The sequence below is a fragment of the Mustela nigripes genome, chromosome 13 (genome assembly GCF_022355385.1).
Source record: "Mustela nigripes isolate SB6536 chromosome 13, MUSNIG.SB6536, whole genome shotgun sequence".
Taxonomy (NCBI): domain Eukaryota; kingdom Metazoa; phylum Chordata; class Mammalia; order Carnivora; family Mustelidae; genus Mustela; species Mustela nigripes.
The window spans coordinates 4429852-4447324 of record NC_081569.1 but is presented as its reverse complement, the minus strand read 5'-3'; the positions used below and the strand labels follow the sequence as shown (position 1 = coordinate 4447324).

Genomic DNA, 17473 nt, shown 5'->3' with positions numbered 1-17473 from the left:
CGTCGCTGTTTGTGACAGCAGCCTGGTTTCCTTACCTTTGAGCGCAGGGAAAGAGCTTGCTGTCAGAATCACTAATTCCGTGAGGAAGGGGCCCTGGGGAGATGTGAGATGACAAGCAAACACACATGATCCTCCAGCCTGGGTGACCTCGAGGGCCGGTGGAGAAGCGGGCCCCGGGCTGGGTGGGGGCGAACCTCAAAGAATGAGAATAGTGAAGACAGGCTTCCTGGAAGAGGTGGGCCCCTGTGGGACCCGGGGAGAGTAGACAGGAGGGCATCTCACAGGAGGAAGGCAGATGAAGTTTAAAAGCAGGAGCCCAGCAGGCCAGGCCCAGAGTGGGACCCACGGGCTCTGTGTCCCTTCTCTCTGAGAGCGGTTGGGGTCCCTGCCCTGGCCACCGCCCCGGGCTCTGGAGAGGGCACTGGACGGAGCTAGGTGGGAGGCCCAACTTCCAGGGTTCTGGACTCTGCCCAGGAACCGGGACTGAAAAGAGAAGACGGGCCGAAGTGCAAGCAGGTCAAAGTCATCTTGTCCCCGTGGAAATACACGCTCCTGTCCAGGCACGAAAGTAACTCGTTCACCACAAATACGTGAGTAGGACGGGGGTCCTGCCTGTCTCTGGTGGCTGTGCGTCTGCGTGTGTGCACTGGTAGCTAGGTACTCCTGGGCTCTGCCTGTCTGTGTGCTTGCACACGTCTCCTTGCTCGCGTGGGCACCCATGTATATGTGCTTCTCACCGTGTGAGCTTAACCAGGCTGGGGTTTGGATCGAGTAGGGTGCTCCCCAAGGGGAAGAAACAGAGGGGAGACAGGAGTGGAGAGAGATGGGGCCTTAACTCGGGCTCTTATTCAGATGAGTAAAGCCTATGAACTTGAGGGGAAAAAAGGACTATGTTGGCTCTCAGAATTGAAAAGTCCAGTGGAAGGGCTAGTTTCAGGTCTGGTTGGATCCAGGTCCTGGAAGAGTCTTTGGGATATTATTTTTCCAGCTTTCAGAGAATGGAGAGCATAATATGGTGAAGCTATCCCTTAGTGACTGCTTTAGTCGTTAACCTGCTGTGGGAGTGCTGAAAGCTAGAGCCTCTTTTACAGAATCCCTTCTTTGACCTCCCCATGAGATGGACAGAATTTGCAAGGGCTTGGGCCCCCCGGGTTCAGAAGCGAGTGCAGGAAGGGGCGCCTTCCTCTGGGGCCCCCCAGGCACAAGGAGGGTTGAGCTCTGGGATGATCGAAGCAGCACCAGGTGTCCACTCCCCATTTCCATCCGTCTCCCATCCCCCTGCCTTCTCCAGGCCCCCTCCCTGGGTCCTGCCTCACCTTCTGCTTTCAGCTTTGGGTCCTGACTTTGTCTTTCAGCTAGAAGGTCTGACACATGGAAGACAAGACACCAAAACCAGGAGAGTCCATCTCGCTCACATCTGTGGCTAATGGTCTGGAGAACATGGGGGCTGAGTTCTTGGAAAGCCTGGTCTGTCTCCTTCCCCTTCCCTATTTTGGCTTGTGAGAGGGCCCTTTGCTCACCATCTTCCTTCACCCCTCCCCCACGTCTTTGTTTGAAAACTTGGGGAACCCCCCACAACATGTTGGCCTCCTCCACACCGAGCAGCCCCTTTATTTCGCTCATTGTGCCCTTGTGGTGTGCTGGGACTACCTGCCCTGGTTGGAAGGGAGGTTTGAGCAGTGAGCTAAGAAACAAGGAGAGACCATGTGATCAGAGGTGGGGTGGGGGTGGAGCTCTTTTGGGGCTACCGCCTTTGAAAAGCTGGCCATCTTGTCCTCGCTCTGGAATGGCCAAGTAGAGGCCCACCCCCCCAGAACTCTGGAGCTAAATATGGCACCCTTTTCCCACCCCCCACCATTCCCAACACATGCCCCTGCCCCTTCAGCACAATGTGCAGCCCCGGGGTGTTCCTTTCACACTGTCCTCTGTAAGAGGAGCCCTTCTACCCCCCAAAACACAACTCCGCAGACAAACGGAGGGCAGATGGCATCCTGGGGCCATGCCATGAGTTGGCCCCACCTGCGGCTTCCCCAACTGGCTGCCATTGAGCTTCCAGGGTCCCTCCTGCGTGCAGACTATGGGCTCCCTGAGGGAAGGATGTGTCTGATAATGAGCCCAGCCCACAGTAGGCAGTCAATGTGTGCTTTGCAGAATTTAATGAAGTTGTCCTCTAATGACTTCCTGTGTGAAAGCCCAGCCGCCACCCCAGCCCCCTCCTGAGGTGCCCATGGTCATGCAGGTACCAGCCAGGGTCTCTCTCTGCTCTCACTGGTCCCTCTCTGGTGGCTTTAGGAGGAAGGCCGGACCCCTGGCAACGTCTTAAGTCCTGCAGAGGGTGGGGACAGCTGGACGGAGGCCCGCCCGGAGCCCTTCTCAGGCTGGTAGGTGGTCTCCAGGAGGGACCCTGGCCTGGGGCGGAAGTCACTGTGGGGAGCAGGGACAGGAACCTGGTCTGCTTGACAATAGGGAGGGACTCCCAGAACCTTTGTCAAAGAAAGGAGCAAACATGCTTTAGCCAACCAATGAGCACTGTGGGCAGGGGTGACCCAGGCCAGGAGCTCCCAACCTGCCTTGAAGTGGCTGGAACAAAATCCCTGCAGGGACCTCAGTATATCCTGTGGGGCTGTTCTGACTGAAGCTGGCTGGGGGCCCGGAAGCAGCCTGACCCACCCCCAACCTCTCCATCTACCTGCTACCCCATTTAGTCTCTGGGGCATCGCTGGGAACCTCCAGGCTTGGTTTGAAACCCCCTGAACTGATCTGGTCCCCTCATTTCCCATGGGGTGGCTGAAGCCCTGAGAGGAAGAGAGACTGGCCCTGGTCACACAGGCACCAAGTGGGAGCCTAGAACTCGGTCTCTGGATGCCCAGGCTCGCACGGGTCCCCACTGGCCAGATCCTGAGCTGAGGAGAGCGGGAGGAGGAGGGTGGTGGAGGGGAGGTGGGGAAAGGCTGCTTCCCTTAGGAGGCTAGAGTTGGGGACAGGGACAAAAGGGGCGTCCCTAAAACAGCAGCCGGTGGCTGAAGTGAGCACCTCCTCCGTGCCCAGCCTGTGGGGCCCCAGAGGCCATCCCAGTGCCCGCCTTTCCTCCCAGGAATAGACAGGTGGCCCGGTGACCAGGCAAGGGCTGGCATTTGCACTGGGCCAGGAAGGTGGGTGCTGGGGGGCACTGCGGGCATGGAGCGGGCTTTCACAGGCTGCGAGGGGCTGTGACCCAGGTGGTGAGTCTCCCGTCCCCAGGAAGAATGCGGAGCTGGCAGCCTCCCCCACCAACCCCGGGCTCCGCAGACAGGTGGGTCCTGGTTCGCGCATGTCTGCAGCGGCCGATTCGCCTCAGCATCGGGGTCACATCCCTCCCGAGCCTGGGGGCCGCGTTCTGGGGTAGGCGGCGCGGCCGCTCCGGGCCATTCCTCAGTTGGCTCTGGGGTCCTGTGATGTCGAGGCCGGCGCCCCGCTTGGCCCACGCCTGCACCTCGCTGGGGGTGTGCCTGAGTGGCTTCTGCCTGAGGTGTTGGCAGGAGGGGTCTGGGGCCCCTGGCGGACCCTGCCGGTCCCCCCACAGGAGGAGCCTGTCGCCAGCCCTGAGGGCCCGACGCTTCTGCCGGGAGCACGCGCCGCTCTGTCGATGGATCTGCACCGGCCTGCTCTGTGCTGGTGAGCCTGGGGCCCCGCCCCACCTGGGAGACAGCCATACCCCTCCCCCCAGGCCCCCTACCAGCACCCACCACCCAGTCACCCATGTCCCAGTGCACCCACTTCTCCAATAATTCACCACCCCACACAGGGCCGGCTCCAGGCTAGAAGCTGGGATAGCGGAAGGAAGACAGATCAGGTCTTGTCCCCAAGGCCCTCTCTGCTCAGTCAGGGAGAGGGGAGCTAATATTTCCCCATGACGCAGCCAGCCAGCTTGGAACACCGAGGAGGGATGGGAGTGATCGGGGAGGACTTCCAGGAGGAGGTGACATTCAGGCCTCAGCGGTCGAACAGGAGCCAGCCAGGTGAAGCAGCCAGACGATGAGGGGTGAGGAAGCACTCCATGCAGGAGCCCCAGGAGCAGAGGCGAAGCCCGGCACAGTGCGGGCAGGCTGCTCGGGGACCTGAATGTTACCCCAGAGCCAGAGAGCGCCACTGAGAGATTGAACAGGCAGGCGTTGGGCAGGATCCACGCTGGGGAAGCCTGGGAGAGGCAGACAGGGAGGACGAGGAGGTGGTGAGGGCGGCCGTCCATGGGCGGGAAGATGGAGTGTAGGGGACGGGGAGGCCCTCGGGAATCTACTTCTCCAGCAAACCTGGGAGCCCAGCGAATGTGCAGGGTGAAGGACGCCCTGGAATCCGGGGTGCCTTGGGGTTCTACTCAGGCGGTCGGGTGCGTGATGGGACCTCCACAGCCGGGGAGCACGGGAGTAGGCAGCTTGGTCAGGTGGAGGGATGGCCAGTTGTTTGGAACAGGGTGCTGAAGGCACCACAGCCAGGCCTTGGAGGAAGGGAGGGGGTCCCCAGGGACGCCTGGAGAATGAATGGAGAAGCGCGCAGTCTGGGGACCAGCTGCACAGAGGGCGTTGGCAGAGGAGGGGGCAGAGCGAGCCTGGGGGGGTGTGGGGATGGGGGTGGGGGACGGGGGACCCAGGAGCCCCGGGGGTAGGGGTGGTCAGGAGAGGTGGAGGGCTCCTCTGCGGAAAGTGGGTCTGTGGGACAGGGACGGGGCGGTGGCCGGGGGATTTAGTGACCAAGCAGGCCACTCGGGGGCTGGATGGGAGTGAATGGGAGGTGACGCAGGGCAGACAGCAAGGACAGACATCTTTCCGAGGGATTCTTTACGAGGACAGGTGGGAATGTTAACAAGCGGGGTGTGACAGTGTCAGGGAAGGTGTGTGTTGGAGACACGAGACCCTTGGACCACGTTTGTGAGCTGAGGTGGGGGGAGGGGGCATAGAAAGAAGGGGAAGGGCGAGGAGACAGATGGCAGGTGGAGGGCAGCCCCCTAGACCTAGGGGAGGAGGGCAAGGGGCCCGCGTGGAGGGGCAGGTCACCTCGTCCTGCAGGTAGAAAGTGGAGAGGGTGTGGGTGTGGCGGCAGAGACCCCCGACAGGGGGCCAGGCAGGGAGAGGACGCAGAGCGCCATGATGGCCAGGGCCGGGGTCTCCGTGTTGGAAGTGAAAGCAGGGTTGTCTGCTGAGAGGGGCTGGTTCGTGGCCCCTCGGAGCTTCCTTCTAGAGATGCCTGAGACCGTGAAGTCTTCTTTCGGCAGGATCTGAGCCCGGCCTTCTCTGCCCGCTTGCTTCCACCCCCACTCAGACTCACACTGGCTTCTGCTGAAGAAATGATTGAAGTAGGAGCAGCTGGCGGCTCCGCCGGTTAAGCCTCCAGCCCAGGACTGAGGCTCAGATCCCGATGTCAGGGTCCAGAGCTCGAGACCCTCCCTGCTCAGCAGGGCGTCTGCTTGAACCTCTCTCCCTCTGCCCTCCCCCTCCTTGAATAAGTAAATAAATTCTTTTAAAAAGGAAAGAAATGATTGAGGAAGATCATGAAAATGACCTGTCTCACCCTCTCGCGCCTTTGTCGTGGCTGTCAGTCAGTAAATGGTCCTTTACAACGCCCGCTCTGGATTTTCTCCACATTGTCTCCCGCTGTTTGAGAACTTGACCGAACGGGGTCTTTTCTGTTGAGGCCCTGTGCGTACTTTCTGGGCATAGGTGTGGCAGAGCAAGAAGGTTATGTTCTGTCACCGTGTGTCTGAGCTGTCGGGGTCCTCCCCTCGCGTGGGCTCTCTCTGTGGGTGTGGAGATAGCCCTGGCCGCTCACTGACAGAGGGCCTTGGGGTCCCCAGTCTCAGAAGAAGTCCCTCTTTCTGGCTAGGTCACCAGCGGTCTTTGATTGCATCGCGTGCCCCTCCCTGGGCTCCCACCGCTAAAGTGGGCTGGACATCACTGGACCACATGGGCTCAGAGTGAGAGCAGACGCGTCCTGTCCCCAGAGGGGTTTACAGACCCTAGAAGAACACAAACAACTCCGAGGACACATCTCTCCACGCCCCGTCCGGGGACTTGTCCATATCGCCCCCTCTCTCACAGTGCGCCAGTCCCCCCCCCCCCCTCTCAGAGGCAGACGGACCTAGGTAGGAATTTAAGCTCAGTTCCCTGCGGGTGTAAGTCACCCTGCTTTGCTGGCCGCGTCTCTACCTGGGGATCAGCACAGACCTGGCTGCGGGTGGTTGGAGGCTGTGAGGTGCTGAGGGCGGCCCCCTCCCGCCCCAGCTGCCCCTCCCTCAACCTCCCACAACCTCCCTGGCCCTGCGTCCCAGCCCTGCCCTGCAGAGCCACACCAGAGTGCCCCCCGTGACACCTGTGTAGGTCGGAGGCCCAGGCCACAGACCTCGGTGTGAGGGGTAGGGAGCTGGCTTTCTTAGAACTCGACTCCTGTTCCGTTTCGGTGATAGGAACTTAATTTCTAGCAATGTGGACTATCCCTTCACCCCTTTCCTCAGGGGTCCCCCAGGTCCTGACCTGCTGAGCTAGTCTGTCCTCCAACTGGTCTGCCCTCTGGCTAGTCTGCCCTCCAGCTAGTATCCTCTGACAAGTCTGGCAGCAGAGGGAGTAGGGTAAGACTTCTACTTAACACACACTCCAATTTTTACCCCGTGGAAGAACCGTAAGTCCTTTCCATTCTTCAGGGGCGCTGACTTCTGAAATCCGTAAGGCAGGGGAGACCTTTTTCCCTCTGCTCTGCACTGTCCTATTCCTTTCTCGAGGCAGAGCACAGGTTGACTTAGTGACTCGAAGAGGAGAGGAGCGAGCAGGAAATTCTAGGAGGAAAACCATCCGTATTTTCAGAGTAGGATCCTGGCACACCTGAGTGAACTCCTCCCCGGAGTGACTGACCTGTCTGTCTCTGCTCGCCGTGGAACCTCGCTCGTGCGGTCTGGGACAGAGCAGGCCCTCGGAGCCCCCTCCTTACATACCCGCGTCCCTGGTAGCCAGTCAGCAGGTTCACAGCCCCTCCACACACCTTCCTCGGTGACTCCGGACCAACCCTCCAGCACAGCAGAGACGGCTGTCCCCAACTCCAGATGAGGCAGCTGAGGCTCAGAGGTCCTCTGTGCTCTGGGTGGGACAAAGTGGACCTGGGGGGTAGGGCGACCCGTGTCATTGTCATTGACCCCTCTCTCGTTCATTCCCCCGCTCCCAGCGTTTGCTGCCTTCCTGCTGATTGCCAGCCTCCTGGATTTCCAGAGGGCCCTGGCACTGTTCGTCCTCACCTGTGTGGGGCTCACTGTCCTCGCCCATGGCCTGCTGAAGAGACTGCTGGGGCCCCCACTGCGGAGGTGTGTGGAGCCTCTGGGACGTGACCGCCTGGGCCTCTGGTTTGAGAGGTGAGTGAGCTCAGAGCCCCAGGCAGGGTGGGCGGGCCGTGGCCAAGGCCCCTGGGTCACCGCTGGCCTGGGTGAGGGGGCCTCGGTCCTTGCCCCACCTGGGTGTTCCTGGGCAATGGAGCACACACCACTCTGCTTGCCTCCCGGGAGCCTTAGTGAACCGCCAGGAGATTCTCATGCAGCCAGCTGTGTTCCTGGACAATAGTCTGAGATCCCCTGGTTTTCAAACTGGGTTCCTTAGAGGTCTAGAACTCTTGAAGGTGCCACATACAGTGGGAGAGATTGGAGGGGATAACATCAACCCCCCCCATCTCCATTTCAACTAGGAAGCACTATTTTATCTGTTTTATAAACTGAGGTTTGCAAAAAATAAAAGTAAAAATAAAAAGCTAGCCGGGAAAAAGGTTTGTGTGGCTTAAAAAAAAAAATCTGAAGCCCCCCAGTCCATTTTAGGACTCCCATTTTATTGGTAAAGAAACTGGTGCTCGGGGTGCCTGGGTGGCTTAGTTGGTTAAGCGACCACCTTCGGCTCTGGTCGTGATCATGGAGTCCCAGGATCGAGTCCCGCAACGGGCTCCCAGCTCCGTGGGAGTCTGCTTCTCCCCTCTCATGCTGTCTCCCACTCTCTCTTTCTCAAGTAAATAAACAAAATCTTCTTAAAAAATCCTCTTTAAAAAAAAAAAAAAAGAAAACTGGTGCTCAAGCATGTCAGTGACTAAGCGAGGGAGGTACCACAGCAAAATCATTTGGGCTAGCCTGTGGATGAGCACATATTTTTCATCTTATTTATATATAAATGTATAATAAATAATAATTATTATCCATAATCATAATTTTTCATAATTTTAAATGAATTAAAGTTTAAAATTAATGAATTACATAAACTGAGTAAAATTTTAAAAATTTATAATTTGTAATAATTAAGATAAATTCATAAATAGATTTTTTTTTTTTTTACAATTGGACTTCTATTAAACTAGTACAGTTTTAGCTCTGATTGTGTTATGCTAAAGACACATGTTGTAATCTTTGGAGCAGCTAAAAAAAATTGGTAAAACACAAAAGGGTGTCAGTTGAATACTAATAAAAAAATTAAATAGTTTAATTTTTACTATTATTACTAGTAATATTTACTATTATTACTGTGTGAGAGGACTTATTTTTACAGTCACCTTAATTGTGACAAATCATTGATACTGGTTGTCTATTTGAAGTATAGAAATAAGGTTTTCTTTAAAAAGTACATGCAGGGCGCCTGGGTGGCTCAGTGGGTTAAGCCGCTGCCTTCGGCTCAGGTCATGATCTCAGGGTCCTGGGATCGAGTCCCGCATCGGGCTCTCTGCTCAGCAGGGAGCCTGCTTCTCTCTCTCTCTCTCTCTCTGCCTGCCTCTCTGCCTACTTGTGATCTCTCTCTGTCAAATAAATAAATAAAATCGTTAAAATAAATAAATAAATAAAAAATAAAAAGTACATGCAGATTAATTAGACATTATGAAAAGTAAAAGCCTTTTTATTCAAAGGATACCATCAGGAGAGTAAAAGGACAACCCATAGAAAGGTTTAAAATATTTGCAAATTAGGTATCTGATAAAGGACTTATATATAGAATTATAGCTCAGCAATAAAAAGACAACTCAACTGAAAAATGAGAAAAGGATTTGAATAGACATTTCTCCAAAGATATACAAATAGCCAGTGAGCACATGAAAAGGTGCTTATCATCAGCCATCAACAAAATGCAAACCAAAACCACATGAGATAACACTTCACATTTACTGAGAAGATAACAAAAAGACAGATGGTGACAAGTGTTGACCCAGTTATGGAAGCCCTGAACCCTTCACCCACTGCTGGTAGAAATGGGAATCCGCAGCTGCTTTAGAAAACATTAGTTCCAGGGGCACCGGGGTGGCTCAGTCAGTTAGGCGTCTGCCTTTGGTTAAGGTCCTGATCCTGGGGTCCTGGGATTGAGCCCCATGTCAGGCTCCCTGCTCAGGGGGAGTCTGCTCCTCCCTCTCCCTTTGCCCCTCCCCCTGTGCATATGTGCTCTTCCCCCTCAAAAAAATAAATAAAATCTTAAAAAAAAAAAAAAAAGAAAGAAAGAGAACAGTTCCTCAAAATATTATGCATGGAGTTATATTGTAACTTGAGTTACCATATGTAACAATTCCACTCCTAGGTATATGCCTGACAATTGAAAACATATGTCTATTCAAACACTTGTACACAGATGTTTATAGCAACATTATAATAGCCCAAAGGTAGAAACAAACCAGGTGTTCATCAACTGTCCAACTAGTCTGTCCTCTAGCTAGTCTGCCCTCCAGCTAGTCTGCCCTCCAGCTATTCTGTCTTCCAACTAGTCTGTCTTCCAGCTAGTCTGTGCTCCAGTTAGTCTGTCCTAGAACTAGTCTGCCTTGCAGCTGGCCTGCCCTCTGGCTAGTCTATCGTCTAGCTAGTCTGCCATACATTCCAATATGTATATCCATATAATGGAATATTATTTGGCCACAGAAAGGGAAGCTGTTGGCAGTAATAATGACGAAGCTTGAAAACACTATGCGAAGTGAAAGAAACTAGTCACAAAGGACCATTTATATGAAGTGTCCAAATTAGAAAATCTATAGAGACAGAGAGTAGATTAGTGATCGACTAAGGTTGGAGGAGCGGATGGAAGGATTGGGCGTGATGGCTAGAGTGCTGGGTTTTTCTTTGGGCTGATGAAAATATTCTAAAATTGATCATAGTGATGGTCACACAACTCTGAATATACTGAGGGCTATTATATTATATAATTTATTTTATTTTTTTGAAAGATTTTATTTATTTTTTTGACAGAAAGAGACAAGGAGAGAGCACAAGCAGGGTGAGTGGCAGGCAGAGGGAGAAGGAGAAGCAGACTCCCAGCTGAGCAGGGATCCTGATGCAGGACTGGATCCCGGGACCCTGGGATCATGACCTGAGCCGAAGGCAGACGCTTAACCAACTGACCCACCCAGGCATCCCATACGTTGTATACTTTTAAATGGGCAAATTGTATGGTATGTGAATTTTGTCTCAATTTAAAAAACACATGTATTTGATGTATTGGCTTCCAGTCAAGATGGAGTAACAGAGACAACTAAAGAACTGGAACAAATATACGAAACAATAGCTCTTAAAATATTAAGACATTAATATTTTACATATTTTAACATCAGGCCGCAGAAGACAGTGATCCAGGAGAAACAGGAAACAAGGGAGATGCGCCCTATGATTGCCCCCCACTTACTGCATTGAGAGTTTCCAGGCCACGGTGCAGGGAAAGGGAACCAAGGTGGGCCAGCAGATTCCGTGGGTTGAGGATACAGGGCTGGGAAGCCAGGGAAGCCAAGGTGGTGGGAGCTCACGATACAGAGTATGAGAGAAGACAGTGGCACAGAGAGAAAACTCCAGAAATTCACAGAGGGTCCTCTCTGAGTATACAGCTGAGTTCTGATCAGTGAATGCATATGAGAAAACCATCCAAGGCCTAGGAAAGACCCATCCGAAAGGATTAGAGGGAACAGAGCCTGGAACGTGAAGCTGTGCTCATCAAGACAATATGGTATCAGCGTTAAAACAGACAGATACGTCAGTGGCACCGAATAGAGTCCATAAATGGAGCCACATATATGTAGCCAATTGCCTTTTGAGAAGAATGGTAAGGCAATTCAGTGGAGAAGTAATCATTTCAACAAATTATGCTTCAACAATGGTATATTTATAGTCAAAAGGAAGAAGACGAGAAACGAAATAATAATTCATGCCCCCATCGTATATGGAAAATTAGCTGAAAACGGAGACAAAATGTAGATTGGAAACCTGGAACTATAAAACTTCTATAAGAAAATGTAGGAGAAAATCTTTGTGACCTTGAGTTAACATAAATTTCTTAGATACAAAACCCAAATCACAATCCATGAAAAAATGGGACAAAGGGAGTTTCATGAGAATTAAGAACTTCTGTTCAAAATCATGTCTAAGAGAATAAGAAGAGGCATGGCTATGAGAAAAGTTTTGCAAATCACACGTTTGACAAAGGACTTGTGTCCAGACTCTGTTAAGCTCTCTCAAAACTCGATAATAAGAAAAGCCACCCAATTAAAGAATGGACTCAAGCTGGGAGCAGACATTGCATTAAAGAAGAAATGTAAGTTGTAAATCACCACGTGAAAAGAGGCTCAACATCATTAGTTATGAGGAAAGTCCAAACCGCAAAGACATACTACTGCGTGTCTACTAAAATGACTAGAGTTTGAAAGATTGACCATCAGAAGTGACCAAAATATAGAGAAACTGGAACTGTTATTACATACTGCTGGTGGGGGGTGTAACATTGTGTGGTCAGTTTGGGAAACAGTTTGACAAACTCCCACAAAGTGAGGTCTCCTGTGTGATTCACCCGTTTCACTCCCCCAAGCATTACCCAAGTGGTACTGACCCAAGAAAAGTGAAAGCGTGCATCTGGGCAAAGACTTGCCCTGGAACGTCTGAAAGTTCATAGAAGCTTTATCGGCCACAGCCAAGCAGTGGAAACAACCTCAGCGTCCTTCAGCTGGGGAACAGATAAGCCAGTGGTGACGCACCCCCGCGATGGAAAACTGCTCAGCGATAAAAAGGAATGAGTCACTGATACCTGCAAAAACGTAGAGGAATCTCAAAATAGTTACACTGAGCAAAAGAAATCAGGTTAAAAAGGGATATGTATGGGATGATCCTGTTTATATAAAATCCTGGAAAATGCAAGCTAATCTAGTGACAGAGGACAGATCACTTGTTGCCTGGGGATGGAGGAGGAGGCCAGGAATGACAGAGGGGCGGAAGAACCTTTTGAGGGTAATGGGTATGGTAAGTTCACTCTCTTAATTGTGCTGATAGTCTCAAGGTCATACATAAACTCATCAAATTATATGCTTTTTTCTCTTTGAGAGAGAGAGTGTGTGTGTGTGCAAGTGGGAGGGGGTGGCAGGAGAGAGAATCTCAAGCAGACTCCCTGCTGAGTGTGGAGCCTGACACAGAGCTTGATCTCCTGACCTTGAGAGCATGACCTGAGCCGAAATCTAGAGTCAGATGCTCAACCAACGGAGCCATCCAGGCGCCCTTCTTTGAAAAAATGTTTTAATTGTACTTTTCAATGTATTCTGTTTATCATATGCCAAATGTACCTCTGCAAAACTGTTAAAAACAAATGACAGCAACAAAAACCCAACCCCAAACACGCACTTGTTATTTTATTTTATTTTAAGTAGTCTCCACACCTAATGTGGGGCTTGAACTCATGACCCTGAGACTAAGAGTTGCGTGCTCTACAGACTGAGCCAGCCAGGTTCCCCTGTGCTTAAGTTTTTATAAAGCGATTTAGCATGAGGAGAAATAGTAAGGCAAGTGCACAGAGATGGGGCGAGAGCTGTGCATGTGGCCCCGGGGGTGTTAGGTGCTTGGAAACACGGGCAGAAGTGAGCAGTGAGCTCTGGCCATGGCCCGTGTGGGCTCTGGTCCTGTGTCTGCCTCTTACCAGCTGGTGGCTGTGCATAGATCTAATTAAGAGGACAGGCTTGCTTCCTGGTGCCTGGGTTAAAATCTCATGTCTGCTACCATTCAGATGGGCGGCTATGGCCAAGTCATTCAGACTCACTGTGCCTCAGTTTCTTCACCTCTAAAATGGGCAGGAAACATACCTCTCTCGACATCCGGTGTAGTTCCTGATATCCAGTAGGTGCTCCATGAACACTAGCCGCTCTCAGGGGTTCCGAGGGAGTTGATGACCAGGTGAGGGGCAGGTCTTGAGCTCCCCGTGCCCAGCCCTCCTGGACAAGCCATCTCCATCCAGGCACAGGGAGGAAAGCATGGCTGTGAAGGTTGCTTCTAGGCCTCGCGCTCAGGCGCTTGGCTCACCTGCCCAGACTGACATTATTGCCTCCGGAGAGCAGAGCCCACGGAGCCGACTGCCTTGTCCTGGGCCACACAGGCCCCCCGTCAGCCTGGCCAGGCTGGGCCGAGCATCATGGCGGCTGTGGGAGCTCCCGCCCCTTGCTGGAGCCCTGTGCTCCGCTCTGTGTGAAGCTCAGTCCCTGCACTCTCCTCTCTCGTCCTCTCAGCAGCCTGCAGATGTGCAGGTCTTTGGCTTCATCCCCCCAATTTCCAGAGAGGCCGGGCAGTCTGTGTGAGGTCACACAGCTTTCTCTCCTCCCATCAACCGTGAGCACACTTTCCCTGCAGCGCTGGGTGCTATCATGTGGGGGTGGGGAGATGCCGAGAGTGGTAGCTTTCTGCCTCTCCCCTGCAGGGGTCTGGCCCTCGCTGCTTGCCTGGGCTTGGTGTTGTGGCTGGTTCTGGACACTTCCCAGCGACCTGAGCAGCTAGTGTCCTTTGCAGGAATCTGCGTGTTCGTCAGCCTCCTCTTTGCCTGCTCCAAGCATCACCGCGCAGTGAGTGCTGAGCTGTCAGGCCCGGCCTGGGCTTCTCTCCCTGCCCTCCTGGGCCTTGCAGCCATCCCCGGCAGCCAGGACCCCTCCCTGGTTCACAGTGTGGCCAGCGTCCCCCTCAGCCTCCAGCCAAGCCTCCCAGAGATCCGCATGCACACCTGAGTTTGGGGACCAATACTAAGGATCATTAAATGCCGAGAGGCAGCAGCCGCCCTCCGGCAGAGGTGTGAGCATCGAGGGAATGGGATCAGGGCAGCCGGAAGCCCTGCCTGTGAAGCAGGGGTGGGGGAAGGTGTGACAGACGCCACAACTCCAGCTCTGCTCACCCAGTGATGAGCAGGCCCAGGGGCCATGGCAGGCTGGAGCCTGCTCGCGTCTCGCATGTGTCCTCAGACCTCGCCTCATCCCTGACCACTGCCCCAGGCCCATGGCAGCTAAGAGTGTGGCCTGCTCTGACTCCAGGGTGGAGGTGACCATTGGCCACAGGCCCAGAGTTCTGGCTGGCTCCAGTCTCTGTCCTACAGACCAGCCAAACACCGCGCTCTCTGGCCTTATCCCGTGCTGTTCCCTGCAGACACCCCCCCCCCCACCCCCGGACTGAGCTCACCAGGACCTTTCTGTTGGGTGGCAGGTGTCCTGGAGGGCTGTGTCCTGGGGCCTTGGGCTGCAGTTTGCACTCGGACTCTTCGTCATCAGAACGGAACCGGGATTTATCGCATTCCGGTGGATGGGCAACCAGATCCAGGTACGTAGACGGGGGCCCAGCGCCCTCTGAACATTGGGACACATCTTGAGCTGCCAGGAAATGGAGGAGAGGCTGCTCTGTTGGGGGATGCTGGGTGGTGAGGCCATAGGGAGGGATTGGGACCAGGCCCATGGGTGTGCCCCGGGGCCCAGACCACATGAGCAGCTGGGGTCTGAGCAGCACGGCAGCCACTCCCCTCGGGCCTGGCACCACCTGTGTGGACGGAGCTGTCCCTGCAGAGGCTGGTGTGATGTGGAAGGGTGTCTCCGGACAGGAAGCTTCTTAGGGAACCTGGGCACAAGGCACGTGGCTCTCGGCGGTCATGTGTGATAGGGAATTTATAACACTTAAAAGTGCAAAAAGAAAATTCCAGATGATTTCCTTTGTGTATGTGTGTGCCTATAAATAATGTTCAGTTTGCTGAAGTCCCATTTTTAAATTCCATTGTTTTTGTAGTAAATACACATACCACGAAATCTACCATTTTTGCCATCTTTAAGGGTCACGAAGCTCATTCACATCATTGTGTAACCATCATGAGCTACTCTTTTAAGTATAAAGTATCAGGGGCGCGTAGCTAACCTCACCCCAACCTCGCCGGCTTGGATTTCTCTGTGCCGTCTGGAGGGACTGGGGACATCGGTGTGATCTGGCACCAAGTGTGTCTGCCCGCGTGCCGTGGAGGAGGAGATGGAGCTGTTACCTTGGTCCCCACCGTTATTTTATAGACGGGACTCCTGAGGTCTGGGCAAGAGAACTGACTTGTCCCTGCAGTCACAATGCACGTTCAGGACCAAAAATCAGCTCTGCAGAAGGGTGGCCACCAGCCTGGGGTGGGGACAGGAGGGCGGCTGTGCCGTTGGTCAGAGGGGAGTAAGTAGGTACACAAGGCACCACCGAGGAGAGCCTTCCCCTACGTCTTCTTTGCTTTCCCAAAGCACACTGCCAGCTGGTGCCCCGGCCCCCGTGAGGCCCAGGAGGCCTGCCGTCCCTCCTCTACTGGACTGCCAGACAGGCCTGTGGCTGGCGAGGTCCCTCCAGCTCACCCAGCCCCGGCCTCCAGGCCACCGTTTCTCCCTCCTCACTTCCTGGCCTCCCTCCAGGCTTTTGCTTTGTTTTGTGTTTTGCTTTCAGATCTTCCTGAGCTACACGGACGTCGGCTCCAGCTTCGTGTTTGGGGAGGCGATGGTCAGGGGTGTCTTTGCCTTTCAGGTCAGCTCAACTCTTGGTCCACGAGGCCTTTAGCCACGGCTGCCGGGTGTGTGCAGCTAGCCAGAGTCTGGGCGAGCCGGTGGCCCAGGGGGAGGGGAGGCCACTTGCGGGTGGAGCGGTATCATGGGCAGCAAGAAGCGTGGGCCTCACGGCTGAGTAGGGCCCCTGCAATGTGCTCACCGGCTGGTGTGTTTTCAGTGTACATGGTAACATTTGCAAAGTAAGATAGGTCTGTATTCTTTTCCTTAAAAATGAACCCCCAGATGCTGGAATTGCGCGAAGCTGAGGACAAGAAGGGAGGGTAGGGACATGCTTTTGTAGGACAAGAAGGTAGGTAGGGACATGCTTATGCCAGGAGGGCTGGCACCTGCTTTTGCCTTAGCCGCCACCATGCTGGGGACCCGAGGCCTGTGAAGGACACTTTCCAGGAACCCTTAGTCGCAAACACCCTCTAGGGCTGCTTTTACTTCAGGGCCCTCACGGGCCACCTCTGCAGGAAGCCAGTCCTGATCACCCGCAGCAGGCTAGGCCACCCTCCTCTGGACTCTCCTGGACCTACAGCCCCTCCCTCCCTCCTTCCCGCTGTTTATTGCATGCCTGCTGCCTGCATAGTACGACAGAGGAACCAGCGGGAAGACTCCAGGGCCTTGTTGTGCGTGGTAGAGCCCCGACGGTGCCTCCAAGCGGAACAGCCTGTGCTGCGTTTGCTGGTGCAACCACTCCCCTGTGCTGCCTGGAAATGTGTGTGTATTTCTGCTTTCTCCGATTGGCTGCCCGAGCACCAACTTGCCTCCTTCCCTAAGACCTCTGCTGGGGCTCCCCTCTGCCTGCCTGACCCCCGAGCTGTCTAAAGACCCTGAAGCCCCCTCCAGGCCTAAGTTCCACTTGTGATGCCAGCGGTGGGGTGGGGAGGGGGGACACTCTGCCATTGTTGCCACGACGCCACGGACGTGATCCCATGCTGTCTACACGCGTGTGCCCCAGACCACTGTCCGTGTGGTGCTGCCGAGTGGGCTTCACGTGTAGGGTTTAGAGGCTTCTGCTTTCTATTATTCTGGCCCTTGTTTCTAGATCCTCCCAGTGCTCAGTGCTAGGGTGGAGGGTGTTGGGCCCCGGAGGCTTCCGGCCTGAGCCATGGGCTCGGCTCTGCCCTGCTGGGCTGATGTTGAGTCAGCTGGTGAGTCTGGACATCTCCAGGTCAGCTTCCCCTGCCACTGGGTGGTGGTGAGGCTGTCTTGGCTTCACAGCGTCTGCTTCAGCCTGCAGCTCTCAGGGAGGTGTCCACTCTCGCCAAGGCGTTCTGATAATGTCAGTGCTGGGAGGAACCTGGTTCCTGTCCTCTCAGGAGTCTGGTGTGCCCTGGGACGAGCTGATCCATCACGTTTCTCGGAGACCAGCTCTGTGTGGAGAGGGGACGTGGAGGGGCAGCCTCTGGCGGCCCCCTCCAAAGGTCTCTGAACTCCATTCCTGTAGGGCAAGGCTCGATTCACATTTGCATTTCCAAGTGGGGGCCTCCCAGGGCTGCAGCGACAGGCAGAGACTGGATGACTTACTGTGTTCACCAGACAGAGAGACTGCAGCGACAGGCAGAGACTGGATGACTTACTGTGTTCACCAGACAGAGAGACAGCAGCCCCCATCCTCTCAGTCTTTTTTTTTTTTTTTTTAAGATTTTATTTATTTATTTGACAGAGAGAGATC

The 17473-nt window shown here is 54.1% G+C and overlaps 1 protein-coding gene across 8 annotated transcripts in view; it reads left to right on the top strand.

Moving 5' to 3' along the window:
• SLC28A1 (solute carrier family 28 member 1) overlaps positions 1-17473 on the top strand; it is a 44417-nt gene continuing 26944 nt past the window's right edge. The window contains exons 1-9 of one of the 8 annotated variants that reach the window (XM_059371517.1): positions 1-79; positions 475-590; positions 1360-1429; positions 2293-2381; positions 3563-3654; positions 7186-7369; positions 13677-13818; positions 14447-14560; positions 15695-15772. In XM_059371517.1, the coding sequence (XP_059227500.1) occupies positions 1427-1429; positions 2293-2381; positions 3563-3654; positions 7186-7369; positions 13677-13818; positions 14447-14560; positions 15695-15772 (702 nt within the window). In that variant the 5' untranslated portion in view covers positions 1-79; positions 475-590; positions 1360-1426. The other 7 variants (XM_059371518.1, XM_059371510.1, XM_059371512.1 and 4 more) reach the window with 7 other exon arrangements.